Raw genomic sequence first — 21,656 nt, forward strand, 5'->3', positions numbered from 1 at the left:
CGCTGGTTGCTATGTGTGGATGTGAGAGAAGATGGAGATGAGAGAGAAACAAATTGGATAAGTGAAGAAGGTGGATTAGGGTTAGGTGAATGTTTATGATATTTTTCAGTTAGGATGACAGAGAGAATGTTGGAGTGAGATAGATAAAATAGAAAGGGTTGAGAGGAAATGAGGGATGACAGAGATGTGAGTAAGAGTTTGAGAGTTTCTTGTTTTTTTTTTTAATTTTGAAAATAAAAATTATTCAAATACCCTTGACCTTAAAACTTAGAATCCATAACATATGAGAGTATTTTTGTCTACGAAAGTCCGGTACACTTTGTTAAAATGTAGTAACTGAAAATAGAGCTTATGTATATTAACAAACCATATATATATATATATATATATATATATATATATATATATATATATATAAGTAATGTATCATATTTTATTTGAATATTTATCCCCCAAGAAGGATAATGAAGAACCATTACCCGTATGTGCTCTGTCCTCTTAACATTCCTAGCTGTGATGTTTATCACTTTATTAACTTATGAATGTCCATGAAATATTTTCCTACATAAAAGACTAAACTTTAAACCGGTTGTTTAAAAGTAAAATTGTAACCAAACCATTGGTTGGTAACAAATATTCCCCAGCCATGCCTATTGTGTGTTGTCTTTCTTACAACTTGTCGTTTGAAAAATTGTTACCAACTCATCGATGGCCAACAAATTTTCCCTGCCACGCCAATTGCATGTTGTCTTTCTTATAACAAGCATTTGAAAAAATAAAAAATCTTTCTCACTACACTTTAGAATTATAATTAACGAGATAAGTTAAAAAGGCAATTAGATCTTGCTTAGCACGAATTCTTTACTAGTTTTATATTAAACGCATGTTATTTTTGAAAACAACAATTTAATTAAATTTGTCGCGAACTTGATTATTTTCACACGACTGCTTTCGTACGTAATAGTCTTTTTTTAATTTTTTCTAAACGAGTAAATTATTTTTTTAAAGAAACATACCAAAAAGTAAATTATGATTATATTTAAATAACACATCCTAGAGTTTATTCTTGTGATGAAATAAACAAAATACACTCCTAAAGTTGCATTTTCTCTTAGCTTAATTTTTGTCGAAGATTTAATATGCGTCATGTCTTTTTTCTCTCCCTTTATCTTAATAATTATGTGCTTAAAGATCTTTCAAGCTAACTTAAGAACGTGTTCTAATGAGCTCTTCCTCTAAGTTACAAGCTGCACATGCATAGTTTGATTCAGTTTTATGAACAATGAAGCTGCTGGTTTTCTTATTTCTGATAACCCTCTTCATCTCTTGCACTACTTCAGCATCCACCAATAAACACCCCTTAGACCCTTTAACCCCATCTGAGTTCAAGTTGGTTAGAACCACAGTCCAAAAAACATACAAAGCTTCATCCCCCACACTAACCTTTCAATACATTGGCTTGGACGAGCCAGACAAAGCGTTAGTCCTATCATGGGAATCTTCAAAAGCCAAAACCAAAGCCGCGAAAGTACCACCTCGTCGTGCTTTAGTCATTGCCCGTTTCAAAAAACAAACCCTTGAGATCAGTGTTGACTTGTCGAAAGGGTCCATTGTCTCCACCAAAGTGTACAGTGGGCAAGGCTTCCCTATGATCACGTTTGATGAGCAAGACGCTGTTGTGGAGCTTCCTTTTAAGTATAAACCCTTCGTGGAGTCAGTGCAGAAAAGGGACCTTAATATATCCGATGTTGTGTGCTCAACAGCCTCGGTCGGTTGGTATGGAGAGATAAAGAGCAAACGGACACTGAAGCTGCAGTGCTTTTACACGAAAGGGTCTTCTAACTTGTTTGCAAGACCGTTGGAGGGTATTACAGTGGTTGCTGATCTTGATGAGAGAAAGATAGTTGAATATTTTGACAACTTTAATATTCCTGTGCCCAAGGCCGAGGACACTGAATACGTAGCTACAAAGCAAAAGCCACCATTTGGACCAACGTTGATGGGAGCAGCTTTTGTGCAACCAAACGGACCGGGATTCAAGATCGATGGCCATTCTATCAGGTTATAAGTTCATATGGTCGCATCTTTAGCACTGTCACTTTGATTTGAGGGTTTTTATTTGCATGGTTCTTTAAAGGGTTACAATCAACTTCTATTTTATCCTAGATTCAACTTACATCTTCAAAAGTTATTATTTTTTAATATATATCCAAGAAATTTAGTGCAATTTAAAAAAAAGCTATCTATTATTATTTATATTTTTATGAAGGGTTAATTTTATAGGTAAACTTGCACATGAAATTTCTTAATTTTCTTATATTTTATTTTAATTAGATTTATAATAATTTGTTATTTTATTTTAATTAAATTTGTTATTATTTACTATTATTTATTTTCTTCTACCTAGAAATACAATGTATCAATAAGAGAAAAACACACATAAATAAATAAATAAATATATATATATATATATATATATATATATATATATATATATATATATATATATATATATATTCAATATTTTATTTTATATTATCTTTTAAATTATTTGTATTCACAAAATTTAGAAAACTTTTGTAAAAATTAAGAGATTTTTTGTTGGTTTCAATTAGTGAGCCGGGTTGAGTTTGAAAAAAATGTAATTTTTTTTATGTGGGTTAGTTTTTAACCCGGCTCACTTAGAACTCGGCTTACACGAGTTGAACTCGTGGTGAGCCGGGTTGACTCACCAACCGACCTAATATAATTTTTATTAGTTAGTATTTTTTTTAATATATTGTAGATGAGATAAAAAAAAGATGTTTGAAGAGAGAAAAATATTATAAATTTATCTATTGAAGACTATGATATTATACATGAACAAGTGATACAAAAATTATCAATATTAAAAACTTATTTGTTTGTCTTTTGTGCTTGTTTTTGGATTACGCTTGAATGATATGATTTTTTATTTTATTTTGAATTGTCTTTGAAGTTTAACATCATTTTAGAGTGAAATTTCTTTAGATTTGAATTTAAAAAAAATATATAATTTTTTTTATTTTAAAAAAAACTTATAATTAAGTGAGCTAGTGAATCAACTCGTTTAACCTACCAACCTGTGGTGGATCGAGTCGGGTTCGAATTTTTTTCAGCTCACTAATAAATGAGTCAGGTTTGATTGACTTACTAAATAATCAACTATGATAAACTAAGTCGGATCGAACCGAGTTAATTATTTTCACAACTCTAGTTTCAATAGTGTATCTTGATAAAGATATTGTTGTATTTATCCAAGCGTCTTTTCTTCAAAGAAAATATTATTTGTACTTCAATTGAAACTCTTTCTGATCTTTTCTTTATTTACAATTTTTATTATTTTTTATAAAAATAGTTTCGTTTGATAAATATTCTTTAATTATCTTTTTTTTTTACAAAGTAATACACGGATCATTTTAAAATATGCAAGAAAATAATATCATTCTTCCTACTTCATATATTCCTAAGGTGCTATGTTTTTTACAATCAGATTTTATGTTTTGAAAATGGAACTGACTAGTAGTGCACTAATTAATTCTCATTATTGTTCCGATAAAATCGATTTTAATAAAATATAATGAAATTTAAACAATATATAAATACTATTAAAGAAATATAACACCATAACTTAATAGTACAAAAAATAACATGTTTTTAAAACATTAAAATTAAATATATCATACTATTTAGATTTAAGGTTCAACAATATATAATAATATTTTTTAAAATAACAAGTTTTTTTTTTAAAAGAAAAAGATAAATACTTTTTACTTTTCCATTTTCAAGGAAGAGAAATCACAAATAGTATTTTAAAAATATTCTTTATAAAAATCGTCCGCATGCTAGATGAATATTTTTTATAGGTTTATAGCTTTATAAAGATGAGGTTAATTAAAGTTTAAATACTGATAAATTTTGACATTTTCAATTAAATACGAGCAGTTGGGCAAACTGGAAGTTCCATGTGGGATATGATGTTCGAGCTGGGCCAATGATCTCCCTGGCATCGATTTATGATCTTCAACAGCAAAGGTATCGCCGAGTGTTATACAGAGGATATATATCAGAGTTCTTTGTGCCATATATGGACCCAACTGCAAATTGGTACTTCAAGACCTTTCTTGACAGTGGTGAATTCGGGTTTGGCCAATCCATGGTGTCACTTGAACCTTTGGCCGATTGCCCAGCCAATGCTGCATTTTTGGATGCATATTTTGCAGGAGAAGATGGTGTACCAGTCAAAATTTCTAATGCAATTTGTATCTTTGAGAGGTATGCTGGGGATATCATGTGGCGTCACACAGAATCAGAACTCCACGATGAGGAGGTGGTACACCCTTATGTGTTTTAAATTTCTAAACTTTTGCTATTAAAAGTATTAGGTATTCATAAATTGGATCTTTGCAGATAAGGGAGGTTAGGCTTGATGCGAGCCTGGTGGTGAGAACTGTCTCAACTGTGGGCAACTATGATTATATCATAGATTGGGAGTTCAAGCCAAGTGGTTCCATAAAAATGGGGGTATGTATGATATACATTCATTTTCAATGTGAATTTCTCATCTTATCCAATGAGTAGTACATGTATAAACTCTTTAAACAATTAGTAGATGCACTAAGTAAATACAATGTGTGAATATTTGATGTTTTCTGATGCTAACAGATTCTGTGCTTGTGCGTGGCAGGTTGGTCTGACAGGAATTTTGGGTATCAAAGGAACATCATACACCCATGTGGATCAAATTAAGGAGAATGTGTTTGGCACATTGCTGTCAGACAACACGATTGGTGTGCACCATGATCATTATATCACATATCACCTTGATCTTGACATTGATGGGGAAGCAAACTCTTTTATGAAGACCAATTTGGAGACCGTGACAGTAAGGGATGAGAGTTCACGAAGGAAAAGTTACTGGTCTGTGGTGCGTGAAATTGGTAAGACAGAGGCTGATGGTCGAATCAAAGTTGGTTTGAAGGCATCTGAACTAGCAATTGTAAATCCCAATAAGCAAACAAAGGCTGGAAACAAGATAGGGTACCGTTTGTTCCCAGGAACAGTGGCTCACCCACTTTTGCTCAGTGATGATTATCCACAAATAAGAGGTGGCTTCACCAATTATAATGTGTTTGTAACACCGTATAACAAGTCTGAGAAATGGGCAGGGGGGCTATATGCTGATCAGAGCAGAGGAGAAGACACTTTAGCTGTTTGGAGTCTGAGGTATATACACTTTTTGAATAATTGAATTGAATGTGTATAATTATGAGTGTGATTGTTATCGAATTGAGAATGTTATTGTAATGCAGGAATAGGAGCATTGAAAATAAGGATATAGTTCTGTGGCATACGGTGGGGATTCATCATGTGCCATGTCAGGAAGATTATCCTATTATGCCAACACTGAGTGGTGGATTTGAGATAAGGCCAACCAATTTCTTTGAGAGAAATCCGGTTCTTAAAGCCAAAACTCCAAAACCTATGCGTTTCCCCAAGTGCAACTCTCAACCCTAAGATATTTTTCTCTAGTCTTGTATTTTGTGGTGCTGAAGGCCCCACACAAGGGTTGAGTTCTGCCATCAACATCCATGATGCGCTTTTTCAAATAAAATAAATGGAGTCCTTGCCGTATTCCACCTTTTGCCTTGGGGTTAAAAAGCAATTGCCACCCATCGGAGGGAAGTGGACAAAAATAAAAATAAATAATAGATTATATAAGTAATGAAAATAAATAAATAACAACGGTGAAAGAAAATGTTACTCATTTATATACATATCATAAATATGATGGAGGTGAAAAAACCAAAGTTTGTTATAATTAAGAAGAAATGGCTGAGAACACTAAAATCTCTCCCTAAATTATAGCAATTACTTATTTTTGAAAGATAATATTATTATTATTATTATTTTGTTTTCAATGTTAATTTAAAATCTATTTCAAACTTTTAAAATTGAAATTTGGAGGTATTTGATAATTTTAACATAAATTACTATTCTTTTCATACTAAATTCAAACTTATACATGTACACCTGTTTTAGAGTACATTTTGCATGCATCGTTTCTCATATTTTAAAAAACTTCGATTTTAATCTGAAAAACATGTAATGTTCTAAAACATGATTTAAAAAATAAATAAAGTTGAAGTGACGTTTTGAATACAATTTCAACTTAAAAGAATAATTGAGATTGTGTTTTAATACACACTTTCAAATCTTAAAAAATAAATATTAAAATCATATTTTACATCATGACCTTTATTATTTAAAAAAAAAATTGGCATATTTTAATACACGATTTAAAAACAGGTTTAAATAATAAGAAATTCAAAGATTCAACATATTTTTAAGTTGGTTGAATAGGTTGGGTGACAAATCATGTCATTTTTTGTAAGCAATACACTGATATTCTTACTTTAATTTAAATAAAATTCATTATATCTGGTGATTTTATCAGTTCATACTAAATTTTTACAAGTTTTTACCCTAATAGATAATTCTTATAAGTACTCGCATTTTTATAATTTCTTATTTATATTTCATCTCTTTTTAAAATTAATTTAATTATTATTACTCTATTGAAAGCATTTTTTATATTTTAAACAGTTCTAAAATATTTAATAAGGTGTGTTAAATATTCCAAAGTATACACATTGCTTTTTGCAAGACTCTAAATGTAAATACTTGTTTTATTTAAATACTTCTCCATATAATAAATGAATAAGATAAATAGGAAAATTGAACTATTATTCAATTAACATAACTATTTGTTGTAAGTAGAAAGATATATAACCAAATAAATAAATAAATAATGTATTAAAGTGACAAGCTCTATCTTTTGCTAGAACCATATATCTAATCAGATAGGTTGAACTTTTTAAATTTAACTAATTAAAATTTCAGATGGCTTGTTAATTATATAAGTTCTATCCTACTTGAGAAAGATTCTATCTACTGAAAATCATGCGCAATTTCATAGAAAACAAAATCAATTATTTTGTATAGAAAATATTAAATATTTAATTATTTGATTAATTTAATTTAGTTGTTGAATAGAATAACTTTATTTAGAATTTTATACTTTTGAACTTCTAAGACATACATATGTAGGATAAGAACATTATTATTGTTCAAGTGAAATTATGAATTTTTAATCAAAGTTTCTAAATGATTAAAAATGTCTAAGGTGCATTAAAAGTGACCCAGTATAATCACTTGTACGACACTTCCTGTAAGTAAATATTTTTATTTTTAATAAATAAAAAGAAAATTAGGAAAATGTTAAATTATTATTTAATTCATATAAATATGTATTAGGGAGAATATAATTGAAAATGGAAATAAATAAATCATTGAAGTGAATAGTGCTCTTCACTTGCATTGTCCTTGATCAGGCAGTAGATGTTTTTATGCTAACAAAATATAAAATTCTAATTATATCAGTGACATTTTATTTTCACCCTATCACTTAATGTGTTATGTAAAAAATAATATAAAAATTATTTAATAATGATACTCTATTTTTTTAGCCATAGTTTTCTGAAAGGTCAAATGCGTGTCCTTATTTAGAAAAGTAATATATATTCTCAAAATATACCAATTAAATTGCTATTAATATTTTTAAAAGGTTCTTACTAAGCACATTGATTAAGAAGTTAATACCTTTACTTGTTTTTTAAAACCACGCAGAAGCTGCATTGAAGACTACGGCGACTTTATTCAATAAAAAAAAAATCCAAATTTTTATTTCTTAATAGTACTTAAGACTCTAGTTAGTATTTTCAATCATTAATTTATTCAATTAATGCGTATAAACAATTTTAACAACCATTTGAGGGTCTAAACTGTCCATGAATTTCAACAACATAAGAGTATGCACAACATTCTCGCCAAAATGGCTTTGTGTGCCAAATTTTCTAACCATGTTTTGTCAGACTTTCAGGCATTCTTAGTCAACACTGTGTCTCATGACATTACAACAAAACTCAACTGTGAGAAGTATATATATATATATCAAAACTCAACCACCACCCTCACCGTGCTGGAGCCAGTAGAACGGGATGAGGAGTAAGGGGACTATGCTCTTGGAGAAGATGAATATGCCCACGCAACGGAGTAGAGGTCACGTATCTGATGGAGTGGAGAAGGAATTGTGAAATTAGGTTTTATAAGTTTTATTAAATTTTTAATCTAAGGGTAAAATGGGATATAAAAGTTTATGGGAATTCGGGAACAAAAAACCGTGGTGCAGGAAGTAGCCGCCCAAACTTTTAGTGTGGCCCGTTTGCGCTGATGTCTCTACGTTTCATCCTTGCACCTCCAAACTCTGCATTTTCAAAAATTATATTTTTAACCTTTTAACATTTCATTCTATATTTTTAACCTTTTAACATTTCATTCTATATCTCTGACCTTTTCAAAACTTTCAACTTTAACTAATAAATATTTTTCCATTTATTTCTTTCTCTTATTAAAAACACTCTTCACCGTCTTAATAATAATTTAATTTAATTTAAAATTTAAATATTATTAATATAATTTTATATTTTAATAATTATTAAAATATGATTTATATTATAATAATAGTTATATTAAAAACATAAAAATAAAATAATAAAAATAATATTAATAATAATAATAAATAATAATAATAATAAATTTGATTTAATATATTCAAATATATTAAATTATATTAAAATAAATAAAATATTTATTAAATTTTAAATAAAAACCAAATTTTAAAAACATGTTTAAAATCCGCAAAATATGTTAACACTTTTGCTTTTTATTTAAAATTTAATAAATATTGAATTTAAATAAAAATTATAATATTATTTATTATATTTATATTTTAATAATTATTAAAATATAATTTATATTTTTATAATAGTTTTATTAAAAATATAAAATAATAATAATTAAAATAAAAATAATATATTTAAATATATTAAATTAAAATATTAAATTAAAATATTAAATTAAAATATTAAATTAAATTTAATAATTATTTAATTTAATTTAATATTTTAATTTAAAAGTGTAAGATAATGATAAGGATGAGAGGTTAAAAGGTTAAAAATAGAATTTTTGGAGATGTAAGATGAGATGTTGGAAGTGTAGGATGAAACACTTTTCTGTGTGGGGCAAGCCAAGACCAGTATGCAGGCTAATGTATTAGTTCAATTATTTTTTATGTTGAATTTGTGGTCTTAATATTTATGTTATAATGGATGTGACAAATTTTATACACAGAAGACCACTTATTTAAGACGACACATTTTGAAGGTGAGTTTTCTTTTTGGTCATGTACTAATAATTGTTAATGTGGTAACTTTGATAAGTTGCTTTGCTTTGCGTATGTAGAGAGTTATTAGTTGTTTTAGAGAGATGTTTTAAGGTTAGTTCAAAAAGGGATTGTCCGACTGTCTTTCTGAGGTGTTATGGGTAACGAAAATATATATATATATATATATATATATATATATATATTTTTTTTTTTTCGCATTCATTTTTTTTTACTTATACCTTCAAGTTACTATTTTATTTAAATGTAACTGATTTTTTAAATTTAATCATTTTTTAAATTTAACTAATTTTCAAAAACTATATATGATTAAATTATTAAAATTATTTTTATTTATTTTTATGATTACAACTTTATTATTTTCACAAATATAAATAAAGAGATATTTCTTTTTTATATACAATTTTTATTCCATTTAATTCTTTATAATTTGATTATTAATTACTTTTAAAAAATATAATTATTAACTAATCGTTAGTTTGAAATGTTTTATATAAAATTTTCATAAATTTTTTATTTTTTTTATTTTTTTTATTATATTTATAATTTCTACTACTAACTTTAAATTATTTTTTATTATTTTCATTGTTTTTCTCTTATATATTAATTCAATTAATTTATAATAAAATACAAATATAATTAAAAAATACGAATTATATATATATATATATATATATATATATATATTAAGCTCACTTTGATGATTGAGCTAGCATATGACATGGTAATGTATCTACCGAGTGGCCAAATTCATATTACACATGAAAGTTGAATAATAAAGAAAACTTTTTAGAATAATGAAAAATTGACTTTAAAGTGTATCAGAATGCACTTTTTTTTATCAATAGTAAATAATTTTACATTATAATAAGATATTTAAGGCATTTCAACCTTTTTATTGTTTATATATACAAAACACATACCCAATTATAAACAGTGAACTACTGTTATGTTCGCCTATAACAAAATTATGTAGCATCAATCCATGTATAATCTTCAATGTAGCTAAGCAGGAGAGAATTTAAAAGGTAAATAAGATAAATGGTATTGATTTATCATAAACTATAATCTGAGTGAGTAAATTTTGATATTTTCAAAATTTAAAGACAACAGTAACAATTCTTTTATTCATATATAGATATTTAAATTTTTTTAAAAATATTAAATTCACTCAATTCATCTATTGAATATGTTAACATTTAATTAATAATACACTTTAAATATTTATACTAATTACATAATAATCACCGTTTTCCATCATCTTTATCTTTTTTTTATATTTATTAAATGAAAAAGTTGTTATATTATAAAAATATTGTATTTACTTTTAATTTAATATTTTCTATATAAAACTATTGAATATTTTGTATAAGGTGACATTTACTTTTTTATTTTAAGTCGAGTTAGACCATTACCAGGGATGTAAATATGTTAAATAACTCTGTCTGCATTTATTAATTTACTTGTTAAACCAAATATTGAGTAGGTCAAGCCTATAAGTATTGATAAATATTTAAAATAGCTTGATACTTCATTAATTGTTTTTTTTTTTGCAGCATATTCGCCACATAAATTCAATTTAATACATTTAAAAATAATTTTTAAATAAGATAATTAAATACTACCTACAAGATTGCGTTACATACGTCAAATTTATCTAATTTAACGTACATTATGCTTAACTTAATATAAAATATTGAACAGACTAGTTTAATAATGTAATATAAATTTAAAGAGTTATCCAAAGATATGACTTGATTTCCCTCATTTTTATATATTAAAATATTTTGACTGAAATATAGTATATTTCAATATGTATCATACAAACATTTATTATTACTCTATTAAATTAAAACATTTGTTTTAATTTTAAATAGCTCTAAAATATTTAATAAGTTTTATTAAATATTATGTAGTATATACACGTATTACTTTTAGCAAGACTCTAAATGCAAAATACTTATTTTAATTTAATGTTTTTTCATTTAATAAATAAAAAGATAAATAGGAAAATATTGAACTATTATTCAATTAATATAAACGTTTGTTGTTAGAGACTAGGAGTAGAAAGATACATAACTAAACAAATAAACAATTTATTAAAGTGAAAAATGTTATCTAAGCAAACAATGAACTTTTTTAATATTAATTAATTAAAATTTCAAATGGCTTATTAATTATATAAGTTCTATCCTACTTGAGAAAGATTCTTTGTGGTTAAAATTAGGCCTAATTTTATATAAAAAAAATCAATAATTTTATGTTGAAAATATTAATTAAAATAAATATATAATATTTTAAAAGTATAAGATTAATTAATATCTTTTTCATAAATTAAAGATAAATGTAAGAATTTTGTACAATTATTCAATTAATGTTAATATTTTTGCGTAATGAGTTTTAACTGAAAAGACAAAAGAAATCGCAGTATGAACGTCAGCTAAATATTAAATATTAAATTATTGGATTAATTTAATTTAGTTATTCAATTGAATAATTTTATTATGAATTTTATGCTTTTGTAGTTCTTAAAATATACGTATATGAACATTATTATTGCTATATTGAAATTATGAATATTTATTCAAAGTTTCTAAACAATTAATATTTAATAAGGTGCATTAAAAATTTCCTAGTATAATTACTTTTAGTGAGACACTTAGTGCAAGTACATATTATTATTTATTTCACTTAAATATGTGTTGTAGAGTGTATAATTGAAAATGGAAAAAAATAAATAAATAAATTATTGAAGTGATAACAGTGCACTCTTCATACGCACTGTACCTGATAAGGCACACAAATTCTTTTATGCTAATAACATATAAAATTCTACTTATTATATATCCGTGACTTCTTTATTTTGACCCTATGTAATATATGATTAAAATATTATTATTATAATAATCTTTTTAAAAAGCTCTTATCAAGCACAATGATTAAGAAATTAATAACTTTAATGTTTTTCAAAACCACACTAGAGCTGCATTGAAAACCATGGGACTGTATTCAATAAAACAAAACTTCCCATTTCTTTATTTCTTAATAATACTTAAGAGCTGCAGTTAGTATTTTCAATTATTAATTTATACAATTAATGCGAATGGAGAATTTGGCATATAAAAAAGACTGATTTGAGTGTCTAAAAATATTCATGTTATAGTTTCTGTTTGTCCATGAATTTCAACAAGATGAGCTTTGAGCCAGCTGGTTTGAACTATGGACATCGTCCTCACCAAAATGGCGTTGCATGCAAATTATGCAACCATGTTTCCCCAGACTTTCAAGCATTCATAGCCCACACAGAGTCTCATTTTTCTCAACAAAACTCTACTCTGAGAAGCCTTTATTCACCAAACCATGTCAACTCTCAAAGGGAAATCATTCCCAACCCTTTGCGACCCAATTTTCCTAGGCCAACCATGATGCAGGAAAAAAGAAACTTTAACAACACAGTTTTCCAGACATCACCGCTGCAACCTGTGTTCATGCCTAGACCGAGAACAAACTTATTTTCTCATGCTAGCCAACCCGTGATTGCTACTTCACAACCATTTCATGGTCCACCTTCAGCTATGTCATTTCACAGGAACAGTGTTAACAAAATGACATTGTTTCCTTCTCCGCTGATCCACCAAAGAGATATGAAGACTTCTTCAATTGATGGAACTAAGCCATATATCAACTTGCTGGATAAACCCATAAATAACAATGGATTTTTCAAGTGTGATATAATTAGTGGTAATTCATTGGACCTTTCGTTGAGACTTTAGAGGTTTTAAGGATTCTTTTCTGTGCCATCTACCATGTTGGTGGAGATAAGAAATTTTTAGCTTAAAATAAGGTAGTTTTATTCAAGTTAATTAGTTCTGTCGTGTTGATTTTGTTTTAGCTTAAAGATGTTAAAGTTGTAGAGAATGAGGATTAGAAAAGATCGTATTGAATAAAAATGTCAATTTGAGATTTTATTAAATGAAAGGAAAATATTTTTCTAATACCTTCACTTGGACCAGTTGATAATTCATTTCTAAGGGTATTATTTTCATTAAAAAAAAATTGAATTTATAAAATAGAGAAAGATTAGAAGATTAAATAATAGATGTAAAGTATCTGTAAAAAATTGTTGGGATGTTAAAATAATAGTACCAAATTATCATAAAATATCGTGTTCGATATTTAGATAATAATCTAAACTTTCAATTTTACTCAAAGTTTAACGTAAATTAAAGTTACAATCACAGTTAATGGATGTGATTACGTGAGTATAAACAATCCGCGTACGGATTTTTTTTATTCTGACTTTTTACTATTATTTTTTTTTTTTGCGTGAGATTTTTCTTTCCTCTCAATGAATCTTAATTTTCCCTATCTATATTCGATGTTTAAAATTGTAATTATAGTGACAACTGAAATGTGATGACACAAAAATACGAGTTTAATTAGTTATAAAGTTTGAAATTCGTGAAGAATAAAAATATCGAATAAGGTTTTTCATCATTGAACTTTTCATGTGAGATTTTGTCTTTTCTCTAATCAATCTTACGTTTTTTCATTTTAAAATTTTAATTATAATCATAGTGATTTAACCGCACAAACAATACAAAAGTAAAATAAAAATACTGGTGTATTTGCGGCTCCACAATTTCCTATTTATCTTAAAATTAATGTTAGTCTCTTTAAAATAAATAATGAATTATAAATATGTTAGTTTGATTTTTATTTTTAACCATTTCATGTGTAATTTACCTTTTATCTTAGCAAATTAATTATGATTTCTTTTTCTAATGATGTAAATTATAAATCTTGTTTTGAGATCTTACACTATTTTTTTTGGTAGGTCTCTCCATACTGCACTAAAATCTCATCTAATGTTTTTTTAATATTGAATCATTATTTAATATTTTAGGCAAAATTGTTGTACACCATACAATACTAAGGTGTGTTCACTTCCGTTGAATTACTGTTCATACAATACTAAGGTGTGTTCACTTTCATTGATGTACTGTTGAAGAAGATGAAATTGTAAGAAATTGGGGGAAAAAGTGATTTTTCACTTCAGCTTGTGAAGAATTGGGAGAGATGATTTGAAAGAATGAATCTTCAAGAAAGAGAGAAGTTTTGGAGGTATCTACTGTGTTTATTAATTAACTTTACATAAATATCATTTTACTTTATGAAAATCTTAATTAACTTTACATAAATATTTTTCTACTTTATGAAAATCTTAAGCCACAGTACAATGTTATTGTTTCGATCAATATTTTATAATATATATAATAAAAATAATGATATAATAAAATAATATTATTAATAATAATAACAATAATAATAATAATAAAATAATAATAATACAATTTTTTTATGTTAAAAATTAATTTTTATTTTTTTATCTTCTTATAATACTATTTTAAAATTATATATAATATTAATAACTACAATTTTATATTATTTTTATTACTAAGGATATTTTGGTAATCTTTAATTTCTATTAATTAAACAATTTCTTTTATCTATCACATCAGTCAAATTCGACACAAATTTTTGTAAACTTTACTTCCAAATCCACTCTCGTTCATCTCTAAATCCTCTCAAACAAACAACAACTAATTCACTCTCAAATCCATCCACTCATTCTTTCCAAATCAATCTTCTAAAATGAACTTAAATCCATCCACTCATTCTCCCCAAATCAATCTTCTAAAGTGAACACAAGCTAAGTGATCAATACAAATATTTTTATTTTACTTTAATATAAATAAAATGTACACATAAATAAAATAGATACTTTATGCAAGTTGTTGCAGTCAGATTAAGAGTTTATAAATGATATTATTAAGGTTGAGTTTTTATCCACAGAGATCAAATCACTTAATTAGTTAAACATTAATTTTTAAATATTTACATTTAAATAAATATATATCGCAATTTCAATTCTTTGATAATCACAATCAATTAAATATGAATAAAATGTTTGCAGGCTCACGACATATCATAGCATTGAAAATAACAAATAGAATTCCGTTACTATTCAAGTAAGCCAACTAAAAAATATTATTGATTTTTGCATTATTCTTATATAGTATGTTACTGTATAATAATATTTATTTAACTTTAAAATTAAAAATAACAAGAAATAAAAACATTTTTATAAATGTAAAAATAATTATTGTTATTATTACCCACTTTTACATTTCACATTGTTTGACTTTAATGGTTCAATGGTTTGAAATTAATATGAATTACTTTTATTTTATTATCTCACCATCAATTGTATTCGTCATGTTTTTGTTTTTGGGTAAGAATAATATTTTTTTAAAAAAAGTACGACGAAAAGTTTGGAAAAGAAGACGAAAATAGAGAGTTTAAAAAATAAAGTGGAGTGACTGGTTTTGTATAAAAATAGAAATCTAGTAGGTTCCACGTAGTTTCGAGATAATGGACATGATAACAATTTTTTTAACAACCTTTCACTGCTATATTACGTTTTATATTTAATTGATTCCTATATTTGAAATCAACCATCACATACTAAACAAAATAGATTGTCGTAAAAAAATTGTTAAAAAATTCTTAAGGAAACATTTTCCTAAGATAATATAAAGAAAAGAAAAAGAAAAAGAAAGATGAATTGAAGGCTACGTTACATAAAGTGAAGGGAAACCAATGATTTATATGAAAAATTAGTAAGAACAAAAAGGGGTACTGATAATGAGGAGGAGAGTCATGAATGCAACGACAAAAGTGACACTCCTCACTGTATTGGTCTTTTGGAGCTGTGAAGTAGAATGCAACCATCCTCACCCACTTGACCCTCTAACCCCTTCAGAGCTCAACCATATCCGAACCATAGTCCAGAAATCATACCCAACCTCAAAAACCACCAACCACAGTCTCATCTTCAACTACGTGGGTTTGGACGAACCCAACAAGTCCCAAATCCTCTCATGGATATCCTCAAACCCCAAAATCAAACCATCTTCTCCACCACCTCGTCGAGCCTTCGTCGTAGTTCGGTTCCAAAAACACTCTCACCAGATCACAGTGGACTTGTCCACTCCTTCCATCGTCTCAAAGAACGTGTACGAAGGAAACGGGTACCCTATGCAGACCTTCGGCGAGCAAACCGTGGCGTCACAGCTTCCATTCAGCTACGAACCGTTTAAGGAGTCTTTGAGGAATAGGGGTCTGAACGCGTCTCAGGTTCTGTGTGCTTCATTCTCTATTGGATGGTTCGGAGAAGCCAAGAGCAAACGGAACGTGAAGGTTAAGTGTTACTACACGAATGGCACTGCAAATTTTTACGCGAGGCCTTTGGAAGGGGTGGCTGCAGTGGTTGACCTAGATGAGATGAAAATTGTAGGCTACGATGATAGATACGTGATTCCAGTGCCAAAAGCAGAGGGTACTGAATACAGGGCTTCTAAGCTGAAACCACCCCCTGGTCCAAAGCTTAAGGGAATTGTTGCAGTCACGCAACACAGTGAACCTGGATTCACCATTGAAGGCCATTCCGTCAGGTACCGTTAGTTTTTTGGATTTTATTTTCCTCCTTTCTTCACGCACTTCTTCCTTCTTCGTGATTCATTTCAATCAAGTGCATTTTTTGAAAAAGAAAAAACTTTTGGTATTATCAAAAACTATTTTTTAACCAATAATTAGTACACTTAGTGACGTCATCCTCATTTTGAAACGTGGGCAGGCAGAAAATATGCGTTCTTTGTCGGGATCTGGTTTGATTCAATAATAAACTAATACCATGAAAAGCACCTAATATTTGAATAATGATACGATAACACTTTCACATTTATTTAATACAAAATATAACGATGAAATAATTATAAAAGAATAAATTTTATATTTTTCAAAGAAAAAAAGAAAGTAAAAAATAAATAATAATAATATATAATAAATATAAAAAATTATATATGTAAAAGGTTTTTAATATATTAATAACTTTTTTAGTATATTTCTTATCATTATTTTATTAATCTGCTTTTAAAAAAATATTTGAAACAAATCAATTAAAAATCACTACATGCATGTTGTCAAAATATTATTAAAAGAAATTGTTAAATAAACATTTTTATTTCTATATTATAATTTTTGGCATTATCAATTAACTATATTTTAACCAACAATATGCGTTTTGTCGGGATTGTGTGTCATTTAATGATAAACGAATACCAGCATGAAAAGAACAAAAGATAATATAATAACATTTTACATTATTAATCTTTTATACAGGCAACTGTAGACATATTATTAGAATAATGGTGACAAGATTATTTCTGATAGGTTAAAAAGGTTTTTAGAACTTAAATTTTAACTTAAGAATTAAATTCGTGAAATTTTAATATAATTTCATTTTTTAATTTTAAAAATAAATTAATATAATTTTTTAAACTCAATTATATTAAATATTTTTGATAAATTAATAGTATTTTCTATGTCAAAACATGTCACATATAAAGTTTTCTGGTAATGTTATGTCTTATTGAATCTGGTCAATGCTAAAAGTATATACAAAACTTTTCACCTACATGAACAACATAACAACATAGCTAACTTAGGAACTAAATAAATTAATATAGGAAAGTGTACCAAGGATATATCTCATATTGAGATATTGTAGTATAAAGAATATTAACATATTAACATATAAATAAATCAAAGAACTTTTATCTCATATTTATATTTCATATGAAATAAATAAATCTAACCCAATTTATTTATTAATGATTTGAAAAAAATTGGAGACCTAATCCATCTTAAGTTGATAGGTTAAATAGATTAGTTTACTAATTCACTAAATTAATTTTTTTTTTAATTTTAGAAAAAATAATAATTTTTTTGTAATTCAAATCTATATAAATTTTAATTCAAAATTACGGTTAAACTCTATAATCAATTTAAAATCAAAAGAATACAATACAATCAAAAATCATTTTAAACTCTAAATATAATCTAAAAACAAACACAACAAACAAAATAAATAAATATCGAACATTGATATTTTTTATATCATTTATCCATCTATAAGAGTCTTGAACAGATAAATTCACACTATTTTTTCTCTTGAAAGATCTTTTTATATTTATTCACAATATAATAAAAAAGAATGTTAACTAATAATATTAAAACACAAAATAATAATTATGTGGGCTAGTAAACCAACATAACTTATCATAGATTCAACCTGATGAGTACAATTTTAGTAAATCGAAATTAAAATTAATCCATATCGAAATTTCAAAATCTCTTTTGACTTGTGAAAAATAAATAAACCTAATTGAGTTAAAAAACCTATATTATTATTTAAATTTAAAAACTAAAATGTGGAGAAGCACGATTCAGAAAACATACTTACATGAAATCTTTTTCCACATCAATTGGATGCAACCTGTGCGATACGTTAGGAACGGTGTCGTTTTCTTTCCGTTTTCTTTCAAGTATTGGCCATTGGCTAAGGTAAGAACCAATTTAACGGATAATATGTAAAACGCTTTTGATTCTTGATATTGATGCAACAATTCGTATAACAAAATTTTGAAAAAAATAAATACAATGTCGAAGAAAAATTCATGTAAAAGGCCACCGTGATTTTCTAATATTCTGCGTTTGAAGCGGAAATGTATGTTATTTATTTATATGGTTACCAGGAAGAAGTTGAAGAAACATTAACGATGACATTAACCATTTTGTGCAATCAGTTGGGGCAATTGGGATTTTCACGTAGGATTTGACATTAAGGCTGGTCCAATCATTTCTCTAGCTTCAATTTTTGATGTTGAAAAGCAGAAACGCCGTCGGGTACTATACAGAGGATTCATATCAGAGTTGTTTGTGCCATACCAAGACCCAACTGAGGAATGGTATTACACGACATACTTTGACTGTGGTGAATATGGGTTTGGACAGTCAATGTCTTCACTACAACCTTTCACCGATTGCCCTCCCAATGCTGCATTCATAGATGCATACTATGCTGCTTCAGATGGTTCTCCCGTAAAGATAACTAATGCCTTCTGCATATTTGAAAAGTATGCTGGTGATATCATGTGGCGTCACACTGAAATTGCAATCCCAAATGAAGTGGTACATTTTCTTTATTTTTTCGCTACCTTCATTTTCTTTTTCAGTTCATAAATATTCTGTTCTTTTTGGTAGATAACTGAGGTCAGATCAGATGTTAGCCTAGTGGTCAGAATAGTTTCAACTGTCGGCAACTACGACTATGTTATAGATTGGGAATTTAAGCCAAGTGGAAGCATCAAATTTGGGGTATGATTCAATGCACTCTCATTTTAAATGTTTTATACGCCGCCTTGTCTGAAATTTGAAGTATTCATTTCCTTTCGTAGGAGTCTCTTCAATTTTGTCGTCAATCAATGCGACGTTTAGGCAGCAGCTATTTGTTAACCGTCGATTTAGGGGAAAAAATTGTCTTTTTATTTAAAAAGGATATCAGTGCATACTTTTTTTTTAAAAATAAATAAAAAAATTATTTGTGCGAAAATTACTATGAACCTTAATGTCCTTTAAATAGAAAACTGAAACAAATTACAGAGTTGTTTCTTATCAGCAGTTTAAAATAGAGTAACCAATAGACAAATATTGAAATCATGATTTATATTTTACATTAAACTTGTGATTACCCACTGTTTTGAGCAAACTATATGTTATATTTTAAAAATAGGTTGGACTTACTGGGATACTAGGGATTAAGGCAGGGACTTACACCCACACAGATGAAATAAAAGAGGACATATACGGCACACTGCTAGCAGATAATAGCATTGGTATCTACCATGATCACTTCTTCACCTATTATCTTGACCTTGACATCGACGGGGAAGTCAACTCCTTTGTGAAGTCTACGTTAGAGACAGTGAAAGTGAAAGATGAAAACACACCAAGGAAGAGTCGTTGGACGGTTGTGAGTGAAACGGCAAAAACAGAAGCTGATGCGAGAATCAACCTGGGTTTAAAGGCATCAGAGCTACTAGTGGTGAATCCTAATAGAAGGACAAAACAAGGAAATAAAATTGGGTACCGTTTGCTTCCAGGTCCTGTGGCGCACCCACTTTTGCTTCAGGATGATTATCCTCAAATTAGAGGTGGCTTCACCAATTACGATGTATGGGTCACACCATACAACAAATCTGAGAAATGGGCAGCAGGGTCATATGTGGATCGTAGCAGAGGTGATGATACTATTGGTGTTTGGAGTTCCAGGTGTGTTAAGTTGCTTACCACGCTTCAATTTCTTCCGAAAAAATTAGGTTTTTTTGAATGAAAATGGCACATATTTGACGTTGTGAATTGAACGAGCAGGGACAGGGAGATTGAGAAGAAGGATATAGTGTTGTGGTACGTGATGGGATTTCATCATGTTCCTTGCCAAGAAGATTTTCCAGTTATGCCGACATTGAGTGGAGGGTTTGAACTAAAGCCAACGAATTTCTTCGAGAGCAACCCAGTCCTTAAAACAAGATCACCCAAAGCCTCTGCAATGGCCTAACTGCACTTCTCAACACTAAGTGGTACCCATTTCATTCCACTCAACCAAATTTTAAACATTCCTGTACCCACTTAAGACTTTATCATGGTTTGTTCTTTATCAATGTATAATATACTCCTTTTCAAATATTATTTTTGTTAGTGTGGACATCATTTAAACTTATGCTTGTTTTTTTGTGCAGTGTTTGGAAATGTTTTTACTATAATTTTTTTTTCAAAATATTTTTCTTTTTATTAAATAGATATAGTTATTGACTACTTTAAAATAATTTTTAAAATTTTTAACATCTTAAATTTAATTATGATATTGTTTTATTTTTTAGTTGGTCAAAACAAATAAAATTGTTTAAGATTAAGGTGTTTGTCATCATTATTATATTAAGACTTCATTAGTAATTTAATTTTTAGGTATATGATTTTATTATTCGTGAGTATTAATATTTATTAAATAGAATTAATTTGATTTTTCTATTAAATTAATGTTAACTCTGACTTGAAGGTATCATATTTCACATCACATTTCTAAAGTAGAAGAACAGATTGATATGTTACATTTTCAAACTATTTTAATGTCAATTTAATCACATTTCTAAAGTACAAGATAAAACAAAGTTTGATATGTTACACTTTAAAATTATTTAAATGTCAATTTAATGAAATGATAAAATTGACTCTATTTAACAAATATTATAATTTAATTGAATTAAAAAAATTTAAAACACCTAAACATAAAAATCACAAATTCAAATAATAACTTAACCACACCAATGAAATTATTATAAAACCGATAAGGTTAACATGTTAGTTTTATCCT

At 27.5% G+C, this 21,656-nt stretch overlaps 2 protein-coding genes across 2 annotated transcripts; both read left to right on the forward strand.

Moving 5' to 3' along the window:
- The first annotated feature begins 1,108 nt into the window (after positions 1-1,108).
- On the forward strand, positions 1,109-5,657 carry LOC108324768 (amine oxidase [copper-containing] alpha 2, peroxisomal). Its single transcript, XM_017557699.2, has 5 exons — positions 1,109-2,061; positions 3,964-4,348; positions 4,429-4,542; positions 4,706-5,244; positions 5,331-5,657. Exons 1-5 carry the CDS (start codon positions 1,283-1,285, stop codon positions 5,533-5,535), a joined length of 2,022 nt encoding a protein of 673 aa, XP_017413188.1. The 5' UTR covers positions 1,109-1,282; the 3' UTR covers positions 5,536-5,657.
- A 10,324-nt stretch (positions 5,658-15,981) lies between these two features.
- Positions 15,982-20,995, forward strand: LOC108325192 (amine oxidase [copper-containing] alpha 2, peroxisomal). The gene is made up of 5 exons (XM_017558214.2): positions 15,982-16,839; positions 19,033-19,417; positions 19,490-19,603; positions 20,019-20,557; positions 20,657-20,995. Exons 1-5 carry the CDS (start codon positions 16,031-16,033, stop codon positions 20,841-20,843), a joined length of 2,034 nt encoding a protein of 677 aa, XP_017413703.1. The 5' UTR covers positions 15,982-16,030; the 3' UTR covers positions 20,844-20,995.
- The last annotated feature ends 661 nt before the right edge of the window (positions 20,996-21,656 follow it).

This window comes from Vigna angularis, chromosome 3 (genome assembly GCF_016808095.1).
Source record: "Vigna angularis cultivar LongXiaoDou No.4 chromosome 3, ASM1680809v1, whole genome shotgun sequence".
NCBI classification, from domain to species: domain Eukaryota; kingdom Viridiplantae; phylum Streptophyta; class Magnoliopsida; order Fabales; family Fabaceae; genus Vigna; species Vigna angularis.